The 24,105-nt window shown below is 36.1% G+C and overlaps 2 protein-coding genes across 5 annotated transcripts in view; one reads left to right on the forward strand and one right to left on the reverse strand.

Annotated features, from left to right (window-relative positions):
* The window catches only part of LOC110472824 (endogenous retrovirus group K member 8 Gag polyprotein-like), a 399,368-nt gene that overhangs the window by 320,627 nt on the left and 54,636 nt on the right, over window positions 1–24,105 (reverse strand). The window lies entirely within an intron of this gene.
* Window positions 1–24,105, forward strand: part of CDYL (chromodomain Y like) — a 157,300-nt gene that overhangs the window by 58,553 nt on the left and 74,642 nt on the right. Inside the window, exon 1 of one of the 4 annotated variants that reach the window (XM_085573465.1) lies at window positions 18–22,834. The exons of the other annotated variants lie outside the window; for them this stretch is intronic. Within the exon in view, the coding sequence (XP_085429591.1) occupies window positions 22,598–22,834 (237 nt within the window). The 5' untranslated portion in view covers window positions 18–22,597. Of the gene's footprint in view, window positions 1–17; window positions 22,835–24,105 lie in introns of those variants that run through there. 4 annotated transcript variants of the gene reach the window in all.

Below are 24,105 nucleotides of genomic sequence, written 5' to 3' on the forward strand. Positions count from 1 at the left end.
TAAGAAACTTGACTTTTCCATGTCCCTTGCCAAGCTGCTTTTCACCACCTTGATTAGCCCCAGAACTCTGGACAAAACTGGGGACTAGTGCCCCGTCTGCTGCTGCTGCTCCAGGGGAAGTGCCTGAGCTGCCCCTGGGGTTTTCTCCAGTGTGCCCTGCCCTTCATGGTGCCACTGACCTGGCAAGGCTGCTCCCAGGGTGAGCTCAAACACATGCAAGCAAAGAGTGAACGTCTGACTGTGCCCTGTGTGGAACACAAATGGTTCACAGATACGGAGATATCTTAGCAAGTTTTATGAACAAAACTCCTTTCTATGTACGTGTACAAAATCAGTATAGTAAATAAAAGGTTTTATTTTTAATCTATTACTTATTTTGAATTGCTCATGTCTATCACAGAAAAAAAAAACAAACGGTGGAAGAGAGAAAAAGTGGGAAAGAGACGCCTCATCCATAAAGCCTGTGCGGCTCTGATAATACCTAACCTTCACAGTCTGTCTTTTACTGTGATTTAATTTCTTGTGTTTTTGGTCAATCAGAGATTTATTACTGCAGTGCCAGTCACGTTTAGAGTTAAAGAACAACTACTTCCAACTTGCAAGACTGTACTATCACAGAAGGTTGCTTCCACAATGCTGATGCTCAGTACCTCTTGAATGAAGATAAATTATCGGACACAAAGAACTTAATGAGACATGCCACAGCCCCTTGTTCTTCAGGAAGGTTGGCATAGCTGGAATAACATCAGTGATGCTCTGTCCCTTTTAGACTTCCTAGTAGGTGCAGCTTCATTTCTTCCTGACTGCCGCAGCATTTCTGATCTGTGCCAAAGCAGTAGAAAAAACCAAGTTACTAACAGTTATGCTTTCATCTTATTCAACCTATGTGATTCATTCAGACTATGTGATAACTGGATGTGCAGACCTGTTGGATATAACAGATAAGCAGCACTATAATGCCACTCTTATTCTTCAGTAATAAATTCAAAATCTGTTGTTACTGGGCAGTGTATTATTTTTGTGTATCTGTTAGAAGCACAAGCTCCACAAACCGTATTTGCAGGGTAAAAAGGGATGCACAAGTCTCTCCCTGTTCTCTTCTGTGTCTTTGAGGTTTTGAATGGCTGGATGCCACATGATAGATAGTATGGGTCAATAAATACAGAGTTGATTATATTTTTAATCTTAGAAAAAAAATATTTATAATTCACAATATCAACCTATCATCCTACCATGTGGTTTCTCTGACAGTATGCTGTTAGTCCAGAAAATATCTTAAAATTTCAGTATTTTATATTATCAATTGTATTTTCCAGAGCTGTAGGATCTAAGAAGAGCTTTTATTTTTCTGATTTCTGATGAGCTTTTAATATTTACACACAAGAATTTTGTGCTTTTTGAAATTATTCCTTTGAACTTCTCTCCATATTACTTAGAGGAAAGGAAATCTGGCATGTTACTGGCAGTACACTGTAAAGGCAAAAATATTTACTGTTTTCATAAACATCCTCAGAAGATTTACATGTGGTCCTTAATGGTGACCTGTGGCAGATATTTTTCAAGGCATCTATTAATATGTATGAATACACAGGATGGATGTTGATTAAAAAGCATATTTTAATCATAGGTTTACATTTTTAAGTTACTTCAAAGCCACATTGGTAGGATTAATTGTAAAGTAAGGCAACTATTTTCTAAGTCTCTTTTAACTGTAAATTAGTTGTATTGAATAGTGGAACTACTGTAACTCAGTTTTGTTGTGATTTTTCAGTGAGGCTTCACATTTTACTATCACAATACATACAATTAATTAGTAAAGCTCAGATCAAATCTTTCTTCTTCCCATGTTAAGTCTGAGGGTTTGTTTCACTTCTTTTGTGGGGAAAGATAAAGTATGTATTGAAGTGGCCTAACCACATTTGTAGCTGTGCTTCTCTAACTTTTCTGCCCCCACAGTGTCTTATGCTTTTTAAGGAAATTGTTAATGTTTGTTTTTTGCTGATTGTCATAGTAGCACATGAAAAATCAAAACTCTGTTGTTTTTTTAATATATTGGATTGAAAGGGAAGGAGCTTCTCTTCTCTTCTCTCTCTTCTCTTCTCTTCTCTTCTCTTCTCTTCTCTTCTCTTCTCTTCTCTTCTCTTCTCTTCTCTTCTCTTCTCTTCTCTCTCTTCTCTTCTCTTCTCTTCTCTTCTCTTCTCTTCTCTTCTCTTCTCTTCTCTTCTCTTCTCTTCTCTTCTCTTCTCTTCTCTTCTCTTCTCTTCTCTTCTTCTCTTCTCTTCTCCTTTGTGATTTTCATTTTGCGGAGACATTTAAATACTTCTCTAAACATCTCCACTTCCTGTAAAATACTGGATTATGGAAATTTGCTTCATTTAGGAAAAAAATTTTTGCTTTACTTTGGAGATGCCACAGTTTAATGCACGTTGTGGGAAATATATTGTGATGTATTTATCACAGAAAAATGTTTTACATGTACATTTTGTAAATAGGGGAGAAATTTACATTTACAAAATTTACGTTTTTTAAATATAGGGAAAACATTTAGGTACATTTTTAAGAGTGCTGAAATGAATATATATAAATTTCAAAATACTTTCAAGACTATGATGTGTTGAATGTTGTATTCAGTGGATATTCAAAAGTTGGTAATTTATGAAGTTCCTTCCATTAAATGCAGTTCTTCAATGAAGCATCATCAGGATATTGATAACATTTTCGTTACCAATAACTAGTTGTATGAAGGGTAGAAAACAATACAAAATAAATTTGTGAGAGTTAACTGGAGTATAGTTTGGCTAGTTGCTAAATCATGCTAATTTGTTATGTTTTTATTTCAGCACCTCATTTTCCCTAGTTCTTTATATATGTAAAGCACATCTTGTGATAGCATAGTGTGACAATTCCATTTTACTTCTAGGGCTGAGGTTACTTACAAAGTTAAAACCAACAGACCTGGGATTGTGTCTATAAGAAATAATGGGAATGTAAGGCTCTATATACTGACACAAAAAATCCATCCAGTTCAGCACCTGGTTCCTATCACAGGTCCATAATGTCTCACTATAGAGAGAAAAAATGGGAAATGTGGCACAACAGCCATTGGGAGTTTCATGACTGGCTTTGTTGGGACAAGGCAGATTTCAGCCTTGGTTATAAAATACTGCATCATAACCTGAGCTGCCCAGATGTTCAGAGCCCACATTCATTACCTGCGCACATCTGTCAGGGGGCTGTGGCTGCAGGCCACAAATACATTGTTGTTCCTGAATTCTGTGTTAGCTTGAACTCAGAATTTTCAAGAAAAGGTTGTTAGTGTATGTGATCAAACAAAACAAACACTAACTCTGTGTAAAACCTCAAGTCATCAGCTTGAGTTTATATGCTTTAGATAACTATGGAGTCTTCAGTGCAGACTTGATGTGCTGAAGGACTGTATCCCAGAATAAGTTCTAGCTGGCAGCTGTGTGTAAGTATGCTCAGCCTAGAAAATTTGGAGAGAGGAATGGGCCCACAAAATAAGATGAGTTGTAATAGTAATTATTATAACTCCAGGAATTAATATCATTATTTGAAGTTGCTACTGTTTTGTAAGTATAAACCATGGTAGATTTTATTGAAGTATAATATATTAAGTTAGAGAGACTGATGGAAAACTTCTTTGAAAACAGGAAAAAACAGCATTTTTTTCTCCTCTGTAGGCTTTAAGCCATATAGTTACTTTGTAGCTTAACTCTTAGGTGGCCAGTCATGTTTCCAAGATTGGCACATTTTTTCTCACTTGTTTAGGTTACAGATAAGGACCGAACTTGATCTTGGATTAGCAGTGCTTTTAAAGAATAAAGAAACATAAAGTAAGAGCAATGATATTTACATCAGACAGAATCTTGAGCTTTTGTTCTTAGTGTATTTTTCTGTGGATTTAGTTTGTAAATATAGTTATGCTAAGTAGATACATTCAAAGCAACTTGTCAGTTGAATGAGCATTTTCAGCAAAACAATTTCTAATGTGTCCTGAAAATGATGCTTCAACCTCAGCTTTTGCAGCTGAAGGAGTAACTAACTAGATGTCCAGGCATTCCCAAGTGGAACAGAAGATTTAATGGAGTGCAGTTTTAGAGCAGTCAATCAATTTTCACTTGTGATGTAGCAAAGTTAGAAGTTTCAAAGAGAAAATTTAAACTGTTGGTGCACATCAAGTTTCTCGTTATATACATATGCAGAGAAGGTCAAAGCCCAGCTTTGAAATTTTTTCTCCTCTTTGTCTGGTTCATGTGCTTTGGGTTTTGATTTGATTGTACAAAAGGGAATGTATTGAGTGGGAAGAAAAAGGGACTCTTGATCTCTATTTGGTTTTAATCTGGAAAAAAGTACATAAGACAATATAATACAGAAGTCTAGGACAAGTTTGTCATTATATGACTATTGAAGGCATTGGCTTCCAGAGAATTAAGATTGGCATGAGCTGTATTTTTACCCAGGTCATCAAGGAATGATCAATAACAACAAAGAACTTTTTCCAGATGCCAAAGGCAAGTAAGTTAGCTTCCTGTTTCAAAAGATCCATCAGTGTTTCAGATTTTATTTCACTCCTGTTGGAGGCATCTCTCTTCTATCAGGGCAGCTCCTTAATTGATTTGTTTTTCATCTCTCCCACATTGTACTCATCAGCTCTCCTGAGGTTTGTGCTTATTTATTTAAACTACCCAAGAATAAAATATTAGGTTTGAATGAGAAGATGGAAGTCACTGTATTTGAGGATGCTTCTTCGAGATGAAATGTTGTAGGACTGTTAAAACATGGAAGCTGGTGCTTCAAGCAGGTGTTGATTTGACAGCTTATGTCCATGACTACAGAAACCCAATGGATATAAAGGGTTACAACTTCACAAAACTTTAAAGTATACAAAGATGGGATCTTGTTCATTTTTTCATCAACAGGATACACATCACAGATGTAGGCAACCTGTACCATGCTTTTCTACTTTCTTAACAGTAAAGATTTAATAACATGGTTGCTTGTCTTTTATTGGATTTTTATTTTGAATGCTTTTTGAGGAAAATCATTAAAACACTTTAAAACCAATTCTTTACAAAAATTGGTTTAGATTTTAAGTTCAGTTATGCCCCAAAGCTGGTGTGATGTATATTGAATAAGATGGTGTTTTGGGGGTTATCTACGCATGCCACAAAACATGGATTTACTGGCAAGATAGAATGAACACTGGCACATGATATGTTTCTGTCCTCATGAACATTAGGTTTTAAGCCACTCATAGTGACAGATGAAACCTTACTGTTACTCATTTATGTCTATACTCATATTATTTTCCTACATTTATCCAGATAAAGTCACTTGCTATGCTTTGTTCTTCATACCTTCAGATACTTATGAAAATAAAGCACTGATGGACAGCTATCAGTTAAGTTATACTTAAAAGAGTGTGAGATGTATTTTTCAAGTACAAGTGAATATCTTAGTTAAATATAATGCTGATATTGGTCTGTAAAATATGAAGTTCTTTGTTGTTGGGTGTTAATTGAACATATTCAACTCTAAGTTCCTTATTAAAGTAATTACAAACTAGTTTATCCTAAAAAATTCAATCGTTCACACTGGAGCACATATATATGTCTAATCAAAGCTAGGAAATGTAACAAAACTGATTCCTTGCAAGCACACAAAATAATTTCTTTATTATGGCATTCTTACTGTCAAGCAAAAATCATGGGAATTAATGAGAGTCATCATTCTAGCCTATACATCTCTATTATATGGGTTTATTATTTCTATTAGTGAATTACTGCTTTATTTGGCCCTTTATTTTTTATGTGCGCTTGTTTATATTTATGAAGCTGGAACTAAAAGTGTGTGACTAAAGGTGATTAATTTGGAGAAAGGAATTTTATATCTCTATATACTAAATAGAGACTTAAAGTATACTGAGACTAAATTAAGCGAAGGGGAATAATAAAATAGTGCTTGACTGTAGAACCAGTGGAATTTTATCTTGTGCTTGTCACTAAATTAATGCTCCCTTTCTATTCATTTGTCCCTTTTGTCCACTATTTGAGTTCTACCTACCTGATGTCCTTTCAATACCTGCCTCTCATTTTCAGTCAAACCACTAGGAAATTCTTTTTCCATCCAACTTGTTCAGAAAAGGGCACTTACAGTGTGGAATTAGTTGCCTATTCATTGTAAAATAAGGATGTTTTCTGTTTTTCTGGAAGTATCTGGAAATTGGTTATATAGTGAAAGAAAGATCTATGTGTTAGAATTGCTTTATCTTTTGTAGAAAGATAGGTAGGCAGGGTTTGTTGAGTGAAAATGGAGGCCCTCATCATTAGGTCACCTGAGTGCTGTCTCAAAAAATGTAATTCTCTCTTTTCTCTGTCACAGTCTAGCATTGAGCGCATCACTCAGACTCGGTATTTCAGAGATGATTGCTCATTTCCCTGATAAAGTTTGAATCCTGAAAGTACAAAGTACAAGCGGAATAAAGCCTTTTTATTTTTTGTTTTCCTTTTCCCCCCCCCAAGTAAATATTGTCAGAACATCTTAGAATAAAGTAGAGCAGGCTAATTTTGTCTGATAAAGAGAAGCTATGCTGCAAGTACAAGCTACAGACAGAGCTGTCCCCTTTTATGTTGATGTTTGGTTTGGTTTGGTTTTCATGGGGGTAACTGCATAGAGGTATTCAACTTGCATGCAGTGTTATCTTTGGTGTCCTCTGCAGTCAGTGAGGACTTCAGGTCAGAAGGCCCTTTAGACCATTTAAGTGAGATTTCCCTAAAAGGTCATAGACTTCTTCCCCTTCCTGTGTAAAAAAATACAGAAAAGCTAATAGGGTTAATTTAGTCAGTTAAGTTAAATATACTTAAATCTGGCCTCCTAAGCAGTAAGGTTTTGTTTCCTTTTTCTACAGTCTTCTGATCCTAATGCAGGATAATACCCAACTTTTCATTCATTATAGGCTTTCCCTTGGGGCTGTAAACTGTGTTAGTAGGTGAATGTTGCTAAGGGATTGTACTGCTGAAGCATAAAGAGTTTAGGCATATGGTGTAAGCTTAGGCTTGTTATCTGAGTGACAGTAACTGGTCAAGTTATGTTTTTAAATAATTGTTATATTTTACTTCCTTTTATATTAAATCTCAGAAGGTGTTTGGGTGGCTGTGCTTTATGATTGACTTCAGTTGTCTTTTCTTGGATTGCTCAGATGTTCCTTCTGTTTGAGCCACAATGGCAGCTTGGTCATGTTTTAAGAGGATAGGAAAATTGATCTAGCATCATTAAAAACAACCAAACAAAAACTGTGGCTCAGAAGTGTTTGTTTGGTTGAAGCGGTTCCTCAGCCTGTTTCTGTGCGTGGCTGTACATGTACTTGCCAGGATGACAAAGCAGGTGTGGAAGGTTATTGAAGCTGTTGAGCTTCTGAGTGATGGCCACGAAAAAACAGCCTCAGTGAGCAAGCCCTGAGATCAGGGAAAAACTTTGTATATCCTGACAGTGTTTGTGTTCTTTTTTCTCTTCATGTTTCTTTGAATGGTGTGATATTTAACATTTAGAAGACTGTCCACTTCCAACTGTGAGTCCTAGGGCTCTTTTCTGTACAGCTTGAACAAATTTAAATGCCACAAGCTTTGCTTGCCATCACTGTCTTCCTCCTTCTTCTGCACCCGCACCAATTTCTGTCTCTGGGTGAGGTGAATGCTCGTTAAGGAAGCCCGCCTAGCTGAAGGTTACCCACTGCTTTTACAGAAATCATTTTCTGGCAATTTATTGACTGGCCAAGGTTGAAATCCAAGAAGTGCCACTTCAAGGGAAGAAACAGGAATATATGGCATGTTTGAAGAGAGACAGGAGAAAATGGGTTAGATGTGGGGGGATGGTTGCAGCAATGACTTGGCTCTGTTAAAAAAAAAAAAAAAAGGATCTGTCAAACTGCAAGCTTAATTTTCAGCTGGGTCAACTCGCTGGACAGACTTGCAGTGCGACTGCACAGCTTCTTGCCCATGGCTTGAGCTGACTCAGAGCCCTGGACTCCACCTTGAGGTCACGCAGCCCATGCGGGATGGGCTGAGGAGCAGCGCTCCTGGGGGAAACGGGCTGCATCCCTGGCAGGCGAGCACAGCTACAGCAGAAGATGCTGTGCTGGATGTTTTAGTGGCTGGTTACCCTTCAGTTTTTTGTGAAAATGGCAAATGCGTGCTTGCAAGAATTTGGGATTCCTGTTACTTCTCAGTGGTGCAAAACTTTTACAATTCCCTGAATTTTACTTTAACCACAGTAGTTGCAAAGCTTGGTGAAACTTATTACCTTTAGTGTGCAATGCAAGTAATGAAAATTCTTCTGCAGTGTAAGGTTGTATTTTCCTTGTCCAGTTTGGTTATACTGTAACATGCTCTGAGGCTGTTGTGCAAACCCAGTTTGAAGATGCAGGTGACATACAAGTGTAGTTTAAAAGTATAATTTATTTCTAAGTGTTCTGGTTATTCACTGAGTGGGCAGTGGGCAGGGAGTGGGATGAGACAGGATGTCTTCTTGTAGTTGAGCTCACTTTAAGCTGCATTTCATTTAAAATGCTGATATTCATAAAGATTATTTTTAGCCCGTCCAATGGAATTAAAGTTCAGCATATAAGTGCTGTCAATATCTTTTGGGTAGAGAAACCTAGGCTTTAATTACTTTTGGTTTCAGTTTCCCAGGCAGGAGCAAATTATTTTCGTTTTGAGTGTGTTTACGTGAAGGTGGGAAAACTGATAAGGAAAGTAAACTGCGTTGCTCTCTAAGCCCTTCCAATATATAAATAAAAAATTGTTAGGAAGGAAAAGTACCTATTAATACAAAAGACTACAAAGCCAGTGCTGTTTTATGGAAGTATTTGGGAACATAGAACTAGTAATTGAGTGAGACTTTAGAAAGTAGCTGAGTGCTTTAAATGCCCCAAATCCAATGTTCTCAGTTCTTTGTGTGTGTGTAAGCCCCTTATTTTGCTTATATTAAGTAAAAATATTCACTCAATTTTTTAGGTATATGTAATAATTAAGAAATTTATTATTTCTGTGTGGTAAATATTATAAAATACTAGACTATATCCAGCATTTTAAAGACAATTTTATTGAAAATATTTAATATGCTTATTACAAATTCTGCATTTGTATGCAGTTTGAAAACATAAAATAGCTTAAAATATTGGTTATCCAGGGGTGTAGTGCACAAAAATTAAAATTGCCTGAATGTACATTCAGATGACTCATTGTTTTAACAGGTGCATGTAGCAATAAGTGTTAAAGCTATACTTAGCTTCTAAACCAGTGCAATTTAGTAGTATTGCCAGCCATTGACATTGGTCCATCATTTAGTTAAAAAACCCCAAACCAACAAATTATTTAATATATAATTTAAAAGTAGAAAATAAGATTACGGTCAGGAAAAAAAGTCTATTGATCATTGTCTAGAAACTCAGTCCAATATATTCAAATTTATTTGCTTGCCAACAAATTATTGAAAACAAAGAGCGAACACTTTAGACTGCTTACATGTAAATAAATAAGTCAAATGAACTTTCAGTATGCCAATTTCTGTTGATCGCCACACTTTGGTAAGAGCAGAATCAAATTATAAAACTGTCCATTAATATTGGCACTTCACTCTTCCTCAGTTCTGACATAGTTTTAACAGCCAACCTGGCCTAGACACTGGGTTCTTTACACACAGAAAACAAGGAATGAAACATTCTGGTTTTGATTTTTCACAAGATAAAAGTAAATAAATAAAGTTTACATTTAAGATAGAAAGTTGCCTTAGAAAGTTCTGTAAGGTCTACTTTTTCTATTTTTAGAAGCAAGCCACATTTTCCGGAGATTTATCTGACAGAGTAATCTTCCTCTAAATGTCTAGATGCAAAGAAACCATGCACTATTACTTCAGAGTGATTACATTAGGTGATGATTATTAACATTTTCTTGGAATTACTAATATATGTAAGTCATTAATCATATTTTTCTGAGAAAAAGCAGTTGTGTTCTCTTCACTTTCATTCTTCTGACAAGAGTGAAATGATATATAAGATCACTTCCATGAAAATAATCAGCACTGATAGTTATCACTGCTTATTTCAATGTTCTACCAATACTGGCTTTGCCAATAATACACAACCACTCTTAATGGGAATAATGTAATAAAATAAATGTAAATATTTAATAAAGAAATAATGTCATACAGATTTTACTGAAAATATAAAGAAAGCAATTTTGTCTCAAAGTTACATTACTTTCAAATAAAAGTTACTTAGGTGTTTTTTTTATTCCTACAATGAAAGGTCATTAGGGATAGGTATGAAACTGTCATAATGCAGTAAGGCAGAGGTGACTATTCAAATGTATGAAGATTCAGAGAAAATTCCATGAACAGTAGTGACTGTTAGCTGTCACAACAAAAAGACCATTCATAGTAGATTATACAGACTTTAATAATAAAACTTCTATCCATGGGGTTAAAAACAATATGAGAATTCTCTTATCTATTGAGAGCAAAAAGAAAAACGTGCCAGTAACAACACGTGACTACTAGATAGGAACACTAATAGTTGAGATAGAAATACTGAAAAAAATATTATTCTATTATTTTTTTTAAAACATGCTGTGAGTCAGACTACAGTTGTTTCGTGGTCAAAATCTGGGTGTTTTGTTCTCAATTTGCTGTAACTTACAAAAAAATACTTTATTCTGATAGAAGCAAACAAATTTAAGTTTTTCTTTAGTCTATCGGAGACAGGATTTAAAACAAAAAACCTCAACCAGCTGAAGATAGCTAAGATATTGTGGTTTGTATTTTGTTTTGTGTTGTTTTGTTTTAATTGTTTAGAAGTGTAAATTAGATAGAATAGGCCAAGATGTAACATAAGTACTAGACTGGACAGGTTGATGCTGATTGCAAAAAGAACTGTAAAAGATTGAAATGAGAACTGCTTAGCAGAAGATTAAAGAAAGCAGAGTCACTGCTTGCCCAAGTGTTCATGACAATTTGAACTGATTTGTACTTCTTTACTCTCAGGCTGAAAGTTCTCATTGACAAAAATACTCATATAGGTATAGTAATCCTTTGTAAAGCACCTGATGCAGTATTGCATGGTATTCTGATTTCTGAAATCTTATCTCTTTCCTAAGTCACCATGGTCCATATGAAATCCATTTTAAACTGGTTGACTGACAGATCATAAAGCAGTAATAGATTAAGGACATTCACGTTGGATTTTATAGAAGTTTTTCACAGCCCATTGCTTTGAGGATTTGGATAATGATCTGGTGGAAAATAGAATGTAATCTCTGGTAAAATACATATGTGCAAAATTGGATGGATTAATAAGTGTGAGGGATGGTCTGTGCTGAGTTTATGGGGCTCATTCATGAACATACATTAATGTAGCTGAAGATACCTGTCCTGACAGCAGGGTCATACCTGCAGAATGGAGAGTGGTGCTTTGGGAAGGAGCAATTTGGTGATACAATACAGCAGCTAAAATGCACATTGCAGTCTCTTGGTATGGATATTGGAGATCTCAAGTGGAGTTAGGTGTGCTGTTACCTTGCTATGTAGCTTTCAGTGAGATGTTGGAAAATTGTCTTATTTGAGCTTAAAGTGAAAAAAAAAACCCAAAACCTAGGTGAACTTACAAAGATTCAGAAAAACATGTCAAGGACAACTGCAAACCTTAAAAACAAATAAGTCAGCAAGCCCTGACATATAGCAGGAGTCTGGAGAAGCTCACTGTTGTGTAGTATTTAGTAAAGGTGACTGGTGGCCTGTAAGTACTTACATGGGGCAAAGATTTCAGACAAAGTAGTCCTTCAGGTACACTAGGTTTTGGATGACAAAATGCAGGAGCTCAGAGCTGAACTCAGGTATATTACTTCTAGAAATATAATAAATTTAAAATTGAAGTCAGTTATCTATTGGAACGTCTTATTTTTAAGGATGTTCTTACGTCAGGGAAAAAAAAGGCTGTGAATTTTTCCAAAAAGATGCGTTTAGTTCTAGCACAATATCATGATCTGATGCAGGAGTTTTGGATTGAAATTATCTCTTATACAGGAAGGCACACTAAGTAGTTGTTACTTACACAGATAATCTACAAAATCTGCTCTGAAAAGTGTTTTTGGCATGAAGGGCACACAGTTGTACTGTGCACCTGTGTCTTTGTTGGGAAGGCTGAAAAACGAGGGGGAAAAAGAAGGTCAGGGGTGTAATGAGAGGATATAATAAAGACAGGTTTAAATTTTATTTTACACAGAGAGGAACTAAGTATGAGATTTACTAAATCAAAAATATGTGATCATCCAGGCAACATATATATATTCCATATAGCATTTAGAAAGATTTTTGCATGCTAATTGTGTGAATTAGCAACCAGCTGGGAACAATACCCTACTATTTGTTAAAGGAGAGACAATAAAGTTCTTCTAGACAGGAAAGAATCTACATTGTTAACAGATGACCTGAAAGTTCAGCTCATTGAAAAGGCAAATATTTTGACCAGGAGAATAATTCTTCCTGTGGAGCAGTATGAGTTGCCATGCTAAAGCCGTACAGCTATTTTTAACTATGTCACAGCTATTGAGCTTTGTCTTCAATTCAGTACATAAACAACATAAAAAAGACTAAGTAGGTCTTTCTTTTTGATGAATGTAGAGGTGAGTATGTCAGAATCTGCTGTTTTTGCAGGTTTTGTTTATTTTGTGCAATTTCTACTTTGGTTTTAGCAGTTTGGTTGAAGATTTTTGTCACTTGTTGTCACTACCTGCCACATTCTGTCTTGTTGAACTCCAGAAAGACTATTGCACTGGAGTAACTGTGGGCAAAAGATGAAGTTGCATGTGAAATGAAGGTTGTTATGGTCTAGGAGGAGAAAAGTGGAGGCTCTGTATAAAATCCTACTTCCTTCCAAATGACACTGAGTTTTTCAAAAGTTTGTTCTTGAATGCTTTTGTGGTTAAAAAAGTTTTGTTCCAATTTTGCTTTGTAGCAGTTGTACAGCAGAATTTGAGTTTGATATGTAACTTTTGAGCTTGCCTAGAGTCTTTTGGATGCTTGACTTGAGCATCTAAAATCTTAATGAGAAAATCTTTAATTTGATTTCCTGAATTCTAGGTTTTCTGTTTTAAATGCTAATTTTTTTATTTTTTTTTACTATGATAAAGGTCTCTGAATTACTTCAGTGCTTTCCAGCAGTAAAGTTGCCTAAATTATGTCTGCAGGTTAAGATTCTTCACAAGATATGCTTGTAATATTATCAATATCTTATTGAGAAATATTTGTAGTAATGAAATGCTGTTTTCAAGACCTACATGTATAATAGATTTAAGATATCTAATTTTTCAAAGACATTAGACTGGAAAATAATACATCAAGGTAAATATATTTTAACTTCGGTAATGGACACCACTGACAGGCTTATGTATCTATATAGGTAGTTTTTTGTGGCAATCTCTGAATGTTATTTTGTGATGTAACTCTTGTAACTCTTGAGACTGTGTATTGTGTATTTAGATTCTATATCATTTCTTTGGGCATGTTGCAGATTTATGGTTAATCTGTGTATGAGTGTGTACTGCTTCTTTTGGGAAGAAAACTAGCATCTTACCTCTTTAATTATCATTCCTTGCAATGTGGAAAACATGTAAGAAAACGTGACCCAAACAGGAGAAAAAACTATGAATTGCACAGAATGCAAAGTCCTATGAATTTTGTTTCTTGCTTTTGCAGTTAGTGAGTTTACTCACTGTATCTATCAAAATGATCAGGCTTATTGAAATTGAGTCAGGTTTAATCTTTTCCTTCATTTTCCCGCCCCTTCCCCACTACAATGCTAATGTTTGTGGGACAACAGAAAGCAGGTACGATGTACTACGTTTTGTGATAACTTGATGATTTGGTGGCAAGCTGAGACTAGATCAGACTACCTTTGAATATTATTCATGGAAATGAACTAGAAAGTGTAGCCATAGACAAATGTTCCCTATGTTAGTGCACATTTTAATAGTTCACTGTAACTTTTTAAACTACTTTGACAAACACCGTATGACTAACCAAAAAAAAGTGATACAATGTAATTGAAATTATACTGAGTCTTCTCTGTGATACAGTTAATTGGCAATGTGTGTTACCACAAAGAATAACCCCAACAAAACAAACAAGAATCTTCAAGTTCAGCTTCCACCAAATTATGAGATGATTTTTCTTGCTTGCCTGATAAAGACAATATAAACAAATCAAATTTAGGTTAGCCCCTTGTTCATATATACTAGATAAATCTAATAAAACTCAAGAACTACACCTAAGCATCTTTTTTTTTCTTTATAGATCTTTGTACCGCATTGTAAAAATACTGTTGTTAATGTCACAAATTGAAATATTTTCAATTGAGGAAACAGCAGATTAACGGTTTCCTGTGTGTTCTTAATTCTCTTTATATCTAATTTATGCATAGACTGGATCATAGGTCTTGTGGTCAGGGAAGAAAACCATTTGCAGTGATAACTGACAGAGCTAGAAGGTGTATAGCTAACGTACCCTTTCAGATGAATTCACTGGGAAGGGGTTCTTCCCCTTTGGTGCTCCCAGAGGAGAAGCATAAGCCATGAGCAAAAACCTGCCATGCTTAAGTTCTCCTGTTTGTCCTTATTCTCAAGGACTAGAGATTCCCACATATTTCTGAGGCAATATGTATTGATATCCTGCCCTTTCCTCATCTCCTCAGTTGGTTATTCCCTCTACCAACATGTGCAGTCAGGACTCCATACAGAGACATCTTAGGGAGTTTATAAGCTGAAAACCCTCCCTTATAACCCCCAGTTATTTTTTTTCCCCTCCTGTTTCGTTTAATAGTTAGTTTGAGGTCAGATTTTCTTCTGCAGTCAGATTCAGTTTAAATTTTGGCAATCCCATGGGTATTATTTTGCACAGCTGTGAAAAAGCATCCTTGGACTGTTAATCTACTGAGTTTCAGAAGCTGCTGACAACTTTGGGGGTTATATAGCTTGTAAACGAGACTGCCATTTTAAAAAAAACTTAATATTTGCTGTTATTTCACTACCAACTCCCTTATAATGAAATATCTTTAAAGTGGTATGAGAATTACATTAAAGGTATAATAAGTGTAGTAGAAATACCAACTTTTTGTATTGGTTGCAAGCATCTAGAGTGAACTTGTTAATTACAAACTGGAGTTGTATCTACTTAAAAATAAAAAGCCTAAGTTCTCAATTTTTAAGAAAACTTCCTAGAAATTTGACTTAAGTTTGCCTGTTGTTTTATCACAAGAGAACAGAGTAGAAGTTTGCTTCTCTTATCGGATTTGCTCTTTACTCTTTGTTTTTCAATAATTTTCTTAAATTGGATAGCATATGAGGATCTGATGAGTGTGTTGAATTTTTTTTTCCCCATTGCATAGTGAGAAAAATTATGGATTGGGGGAATTCTTCTAAGTAGCATTCCTATTTTTCAATTAATGTTGTGATCCAGCTGTATTAGTAAGGAGTTGGGAGTTTTTTCCATACTATCAGGCCTGTAATTCATAATAATGATTTTATTTCACTTTGTTTACATGGATTCCAGTTAATGTGCTCATCTTCATGTTCATGGGATGAATTCTGTGGGCTCTTACCTGCTTCCTAGAAGCCATTTCTCTTTTCCTTTTGGCACTTAAACTTAAGAGTACCTGTTTTTAAGAGAGTAATGCATTTCCTGTCCATATAGTGTCTCTTGATATCTCCTGCCAGGCTTACGAAACAGCAGCAACCTGCCTACTATACATATATTTTCTTCAGCAGTAGCTTTGTCAATGAAAAGAGCAAGTCCATCCCAGAGCATTCATCACTGCCCTCTACCTGAAGTTTGTACCCTCTCTGGTCTGCTGGCTGAGCTGCTCATGGGAGCTCTCCTTAATCCAGTTCAGTCAAATTGAGCCATGTTAGGAAAGATTTGTTATTTAAATTACGTAAGCTGATCTAGCTTATTTTGACTGACATGTTTAGGGAGTTCTTATATATGCAGCTCAGCCAAAAGATTTGAGAAGTGGTAACCAGCAGCAGGATGTGATGATAAGCTGGGGCAGTGGGTGGCAAAGAGCAGGTCTTTCCCAGCTACGCTCGAGCTGGTTGCTGTGTACTCATCTACAGCCTGAAATTTGGGAACCTGGCTTTTCTTCATGGAGCATTCTGAATTTTTTTGTGCCATTAAAAAGGAGAAGTCTGCCTGTGCTGGTTCCTCTCTGAGTGCTCCCATTAGCCACAATTCCACCCAGAACCACCTAGAGCATATTGGTCAAGAGGCTTTGATTGTCCACTTTTGAATGACTCCTGCCAGCATTATTTCATAGTTGAACTAAAGTGCAGGTCTCCCTCTGGTGCCTACTTTGTAAAAGCACAAGATTTTATAATTGGGCTGAGCAATTGAAAACCAACTGTATGAAAAGAGAAGGGTCTCTTTGTTGTCCTGGTAATAGCAGTTCTAAGAGCGCTGTCAGTAACGTTAGACAGTAGACTGTTTTTTTTTATTGTGGTACATAGTGCTAATCTGCACATTCATTCAGAACTCTGTAGCCACTGTCAGCTGCAGCAGTGCTCATCCTCTACATCTCTTCTAACAGCAAAATCTTCTTTTTGGGAGGTGTGTTTGTTAGTATATGGATATATGGGTAATAGATGTCTTGATGTAGGTGCATATAAGGAAATAAACCGAGAAATTTTCATCACTTTCTAACCTTTTTCACTTTCTTGCCAGTTCCTTTTAGCTGTTCATTTTTGGAAATTCATTGACCATACAAACATTGATCTTTCTAATGCAACCAGAATTTTCCGGTTTGATAGATTTTAATCTAGATTTTAATCTAATCTAATAACACCCTACTGTTGGAAAGGCTCAGACATTGGTACATTGAGAAGAGCACACCACCACACATACTAAAAAGTGGTGTCATTACTATGGGAGGAATTTTTCATTTAAATTGCCTTCCACTTCAGGGCCTCTGCCCCTTTCAGAGAACCACCATGAGCCCCTATCAGCCCGACCACTCAGGGCTATCTGTGTGTAAATTTTCCCATTCATATTCCCAAGAACACACAGCACAGATGTTTCCCAGAAAGATCCTAGTTATGCCATACATCAAAAGAGCTCCATGCCATTTCGACTTGGTACCTTTCAGTTGTACCTTGCTGACACAGGGGATACTTTGACAATGCCTGCTATCAGCAGGGGTTTCTCAAACAAATATGAGTGATGTGTTTGACTCAGTCCATCAAGTTGTTATTTCCTGATAGAAGTCCGCTCTAAAAATGCCTCAAACAATATTTTAGGAATACAGTTCTGGAGGAATTCTGGTTAATGTTTCAGACACAGGATTTTTTTCATCCTTTGTTGTAAACTAGTGTGTGTTTAAACCCTTCCCTGGTATGAGAAACAAAGCAACATAAAAGAGCTAGCTTGGACTGCCCAGCATGAGCAAGGTCAGGTTGATGCTTAGAAATGATAGGCTGAAGGCAGCCCCCCCATCAGATCCCCTGTCTGATGCAGTCTTACAGCACAGCCCGGGTGTATCTCTGGAGACAGCGACCAGCACAACAAACAGCCTGCTTGGCTGGGGCTTAGGATGCTTAGTTCTAAAGCGGAGGTACAAGGAAACATGTCAAACAGGGGTACATTGTGGGGAGTCCAATCTTCTTGGGATGTTCATTGCTGTCTATGGGGGGGACAAGCTGGTAGTCCTGGAAAGAAGCCAGGTGATCTTTTGACTTGCTCTTTGGAAATCTGCAGAGAATGATGACGATGATGACGATGATGACGATGTTCTTCGGGGGTTTGTGTGGGGGCTGGGGTGATGTCAACCTTTAGTCTCCCTGTACTTCTCTACTCCCTTTATGTAAAGCTAGTGTTTCTCCTGACTGCTAGGCCACAGTTTTTGTATATATTATTATTTTGTATGTATTCCAGCGGGAAGGGAGGGAGGAGACAACTTTTTTTTTTTTGAGGATTTTATTCCAGTGCTGGCTAATCTATTTTTATGGCTGGAAGTGAGTCAGGTCCAGAAATTCAGCTAAAATATAAATTTTATCCTTCTCAGCAGAATTAGTTCTGTGAATAAGTACCGTATGCATCTGTTCAATCACTATGCCAGTTTTTTTGTTTTTTTTTAATTAAAAAAAAAAAAAAAAAAGTCCCTAACAGGAGAGAAGCAAGAAAGAGCAGGTAGCAGGTCACCCAGTGGGGAATCCTTTTCTGCAAGTAGCCATTAAAGGGCTTCTGTTCATTCCCAGTAGAATGAATTCTCAGTTTGAGCATCGGGCTCTAAATGGTCCTTGTCTTGTCCTCTTGTCACCGTATTTTTCAAAGTTTTTCATAGAAAACAAAAAGTGTTGAAGAAAGTCTTTCACACTTTCCTCATCTGCTTTCAAAAGGAATAATTGGCCTCAAAATGCTTTGTAATCGTATTGTTCTTCAAGGCAGGTCAGTGACCTTCTCTAAGAGCAAATGAGAGTACTAGATTACATCCTCACTGCTAGCATTTAGTACCTCTTTAAATTCTGCCCTTGAGTTTAAACATCCTCTGAAAGAAATACTGTCTGTGTCCCAGTGGTAGCAGATGTACATGGAGAAGTGGCAAAAGACTGCCTGGAAGGCTCTCAGTTTTCCAGTGTTATAAATAATTGTTTTGTCCCAGCAGCTCAGACAATTTAAAGGGCTTTTGAACCTTATTCCTCCATTTCCTTCCCAAGAAAACTTCATTTCTTCAAGTAATTGCTTTAAGAATCTGTTTGTTTATAAGCTTCCAAAGTGGAAGCTTGATTCTCTAATTCTTGGGATTAGAGAAACCCTCTGTAGAATACCATGTTCTCAAGATGCACTCAGTGCTTTGAAGGAATATTGCTCAAAACAACTTCATAATAAAATAAAGAATGCACAGAAGATTGATGGAAGGTGCACAAATCTCTATCAGTGCCAGTTTATGGGAAAGTTTGATGAAATGTAATTGTCCATCTACCTGTTTATACCCACACTAGATCCTTAAACTTGGAATCACATTAGGAATTGCACTGCAAGAGAAATAATGAAAACCATTCTTTTATGTTGAGAATTCAAATTCAGACCTTAAATGGCTGCTAGGGGGAATAAGGTGTTCCAAATATATTGCACAACTGTAAAGTTACCTGAAAATATCCAAAAGCTTTTATTGAGAAAAAACTACATCTTTCTGAAAGGCAATACCTAAAGAAGATGATAATTTCAATGCTGTTCAGTTTCTTGTTTAGCCTGAGAAAAAAAACTAAGTAGTGGTGCATTTCTGTTTCTTAAAGTAATTTTTTTTTCAGAAATGCTTAAATTATTTTTACACACATCTTAAGCAGATGAGTTTTGTGTAGACTCCAGTGAAATTTGAGTGTGACTTGTAGTCTGAGCCCATTTGCTAAACCACAGTATTCACTGGAGTTTAAGTACATATTTGATCCTTTGTGAGTATTGAGTGTAGCCAGGAACTCGTGTCTCAAACCACTGCACTGTAGAGACTCAGCCAGGCAACTGCTATGCTCACAGGGCTGTAGTCCATTTCTTCATCCACAGTGTTTTTCCAGCTTTTCCATTTGGCCATTTTACTCCCACCTTCTACTCCAAGTCACTTGTAAATCTGTTATTGCATGCAATGCTAAAAAGTCACCTGCTTGTCTCTGTGATGACACTACTGCTGTACAGTACTGTCTACATGCAACCTTCATCCCCTTTGTGCTATCCTAATTATCACCTTCTTTTTTCTTGGCTTCTTTCACAGACACTCTGTTCCCTCTTCTCTTCTTCTTGAATCCTTATTCTCAAACAATATTTCCTTAAGCCCTTATTAAAAAAACATATCATCTATTCTTCCACCGTAAGAACTGAACACAGCAAGTGATTTGGAGTTGTCTTTAATGCTCTTTTTTCTGAGTGTACAGTATTGTTCCTTTCTGTTGACCCTCTTGCACTCTTTACTCTTTTCTTTCTCTTACTGTATTTTCAGTCTTTTTGGATCAACGATGTAACTAAGTGCTTACCAGCAGGATTTCAAGTTGTTTGTCAGGTGCCAAGCTGAGCATTTTTTAGATTTCCTCTGGTGTCACAGTACGATCTGGTTCTTCTGAGTTTGATGCATTAGTGTTGTTGGTAGTCAGCAAAATCTCTCTCAAACTGCATTGGTGTGATTGAACCACAACACTGAGTATAAAACTAGGTATTTAAAATTGAAACAATTCAGAATAAAGTAAATGCTGGTGTTTTGCTAAGTACTAGGATGTCCATTTCTGTTTTCTGAAAGAATACAAAGCCAATCCTGCAACTTTTACTTATGTGGAAAATGCATACTCAAGCAAACTAGCCATTGTTTAGACTTGGTATTTATTTTTTCTCAAACAGTTTTAAGAGATATTAAAAAAATTGTTTGTTTTCTCATGTGTGAAACCTGTAAGTAATGTTTAGGCCAGAAGAAGTTACAAAGATATACATGCATTGGAGACCCTTAATTAGAATATGTAAAAGAAGCTTATGTTGGTTTATGGATCTGAAAAAACAAACATGGATTTGTTTAGATATGAGGTTATCTGAACAAATCCGCATATACTCTGTTTGGGGCTCCTGATGTTCCTTGACATACTTCCCTGTTCATTTCCTAGGTTTAAATAGCTGTCCCCAGCTGTTGTGCATTAGCAGATCCTCACTGCTAGTCTAAAAAATTGGCTGAAACTGTTCTTTAAATTTAGAATTTGTTCTGAGTTTAATTTAGGCAATGTTTACTACTATAACTTCTCTTTCTCTGGAGAGAGACTCAGGCAGTGAAGTAATAACATTTAACAGATACAGTAACTCTTATGTAGCTGCAAGAAAGCTGAACCTGAGGAATTAAAAAGAATTATTCTTGATAGAACATTAAGGATATTATGCTAAATAAGCAAAACTATGCAGATTAATAAAAAAATCTGAATATGTGATTATATTATTAGGTGTATTTTAAGTAAGTATTTAACTTTATTTAAAAACTTACTTAAAATATGATATAACCATTAAAGACTGAACTCTCTATAACTTACCAAGGTACAGGAAACAGTAGAAAAATATAAAATAGTGTGTATTTTTCTACCATAGAGCCTACATCACTGAATGAATTGTGGGTAGGTAAATTTAGGTACCTAATCCATATGTAGCAGTAGTGACAAACCTTTTCTAGATGCACATCTTCCTTCCAGCTTATTTAGCTGTCAATAGAGTAACTTAACTAAGAGCTTGGAAAACAGTTTTCATTGCAAATCAATCTATTATATATTCCTATCTAAATAAAATAATAGGTATGAGTTCAGATATTTTACTTCCAAAACCTTGAAGCATAGATGCAAATCCAAGTTTAGCTCCCTGCTACAGATTATGTTCTTAAAATGATTTATAATAAAATAATGTTAATTAAAGACAAAAATCAAGTATTTTAAGTATATAACCTATTTTTTAGCTAAATAAAATTTATTTAGTTAAATAATACAAAAATAATAAGAAATATAAGCTTCATGCATTGTAGCAAAATTTTAGTTTATATCCTTTTAAAAATAAAATGTAAATAAAACTCGGAGTTTCCTTAATTCTTAAGGAATAAGAATGATGCATTTCCTGAAGAAAAAAGCAGAAGCAGTTAAATATTTTCACACCTTTAACATCACACTATGTTGTCCTGTTCAGAAAAACCTGCCAACTATGCTTAAAAGATAGTATTTATCATTTTGATTATACAATATAAAACATCAAAAGTGGGCCTTTCCTTAAAATGTAGGAGGCAGCTAATGATGTTAAAATGTAAGATTCAAGCCAGCAGAAAACCTTGATGGAAACCAGGATTACATCTGTGGTGGTCTTAGATTGTTTGTTTGTGTTGGTTTTTATTTTTAAATTCCAGTGAATCTATTCTGCTGCTCCCATGTCTCTGAATTTATTCATTCTCATTAAAACACCTGTCTGGTGCAACAGGGAAGAGTATACCTGTAAAGAAGAACTGAACAAAGTGAATCATAAAGGATTTGCTTCCAAAACATAATGAAAGAGAAACAAAACTGGATCTCAAATCTTTGGAAGCTGCAGATATAGTTGAAGAGGAGTAAAAAGGTTATTGAACTGAACCAGAGAAGCAGCTCTCGCTAAATTGGTTTGATTCATTCTCATTGTGTGTGTGTCCTGGGGACTTAAAAGGACTAGGAAAGAAGGTGGGAACAAAATTGAGTTAAAGTAAATTTGATTAGTGGCTAGATGAAGAAAAGGATAGAGTGGGAAAAGTAAAGTTAAAAAGCAGGTTGAGCAAGAGCTAGCTGAACTTTGTTCTATCCCATTTGCAGTACCTGAATTCTACTTTATTTTCTCGTTTAAAGTTGGCTTTCTATTTGGTGTGGTTTAGTTTGTTTCTAATTCTCTGTCTGCAGTTGTTAGGTTAAGAGGTGGGTTTTTTCTGATAACCAACACTAAAAAAAAAACCTACCAAACTCAATTCGAACTTAATTGAGAAAGCAAATGTGGTGTTAACTACTCATCAAAGTGTAGGATGACTCACGAGTCAGGAGACTCTTGGATTGAGAATGTCCTCAATTACAGGGGGCTGGACCCAGGTATCCAAACAATAGAGGATAGAGCCGAGTGGCTGCCGGGTGCATTTCAATTGCAGCTTTTAGTCGGAGTGGAATGGGGACTTTTTGGGGTTTCCCTTTTGATCCATCCCAAGCTCCAGTTTCCTGCCTTGTATGAAAGCTGCTGTGAAATCACGAAGCTCTTCGGAGAGCTGGTGAGTTTTATATAATTTCTGAGAAGTATGCGAGTTTGGGGGGATAAAAATTCCTGTGTTCTCCTCTGAGAACAGATGAACTCCAGTGCTACTCCTAAAGGGAAGGGTCTGGGACACCCTCGGGGTGGGAGCAGTAGGACTGTGAAGTAGTTTATTTGTCAGGAAACTTCCCTTATTTATATAAGGGAATATTTATATATATATATATATATATAAATATATATATATATATAAGGGAAATATTTATATATTTCCCTTATTATAACCAGAGAAATAATGATGGGATGTGGTGAAATGACCTTCTTTAAGGCTTTGACTTGATTTGTTGATTCGGGAGGAACATTGCAACACTTAAAATGTATTTAATATTCTATGGGTTCAGTTAGCAGGGGGCAGTTGATTGTGAGAAGGGAGGAAGGAGAATAGGGAAGATAAAACCAGACTGTAAGACATGTTGGACAGTGGAACAAAATGTTCCAAAGATATTTGCACAAGAACAGTTGTAATTGATCACTGAGTGCTGCTGTTTCTCAAGAGTCATAAGCATTGTGAAATGACATCACTGAGAAGGGAGAAATTGCAATTCCAGGGAAGAGCAATCTTCAGTGGGAACTATATCTGCAAAGGCCATCAGAACCAACAAGGTCTCTGAGCTGCACCCAGCTATCCTTTTTAAAGGCATTTTCTCTGTTTTGGTTTAATCTTCTAGTTACTGACAAAGTTTTTCGTTTCAAAGTAAAACAAAAAAAAACTTTGTGACGCCTATTAGCAGGCAGAAAAAAAAAATTAAAGGAAAACAACCGAGTTATTCCTCATAATGACTAGCTTTCCACTGATTAAAGTAATTAAAGTGATTTTTCAGGAGCTGTAATAGTCTTAAAATTGATACAAGTGGTGGGAAAAAGTAACAGTGAAATTATGATGGCCTGTTTTAGTTATTGTTTATAATTTACCTGCAACCCAACAGCTTACTGGTAAGCATCTTTAGACCTTCTTTCTGTTCCATCAGCCCTAAATGAAACAAAAAAAATTAATGTTTTGTTGGCATAAGTTAGCACAGGTGCCAGTTTTCCTGCACCTGGCTGCTCCTTCCTGCCTCTCTGCATGACAGAGATTTTGATCACTAGTGATGCAACATGATACTGGAAAATAAGTTAAGTTTAAAATATTATTTTGTTAAGTTGTGACATTTCAAACCCGGATCTGCTTCCCCAGCTAGTTTGTTGTGTAGCTAAAAAACCCTGTGCTAATGTTGGGGGATGGTCTAAAGA

Source organism: Lonchura striata, chromosome 2, assembly GCF_050655825.1.
Source record: "Lonchura striata isolate lonStrDom1 chromosome 2, ASM5065582v1, whole genome shotgun sequence".
NCBI classification, from domain to species: domain Eukaryota; kingdom Metazoa; phylum Chordata; class Aves; order Passeriformes; family Estrildidae; genus Lonchura; species Lonchura striata.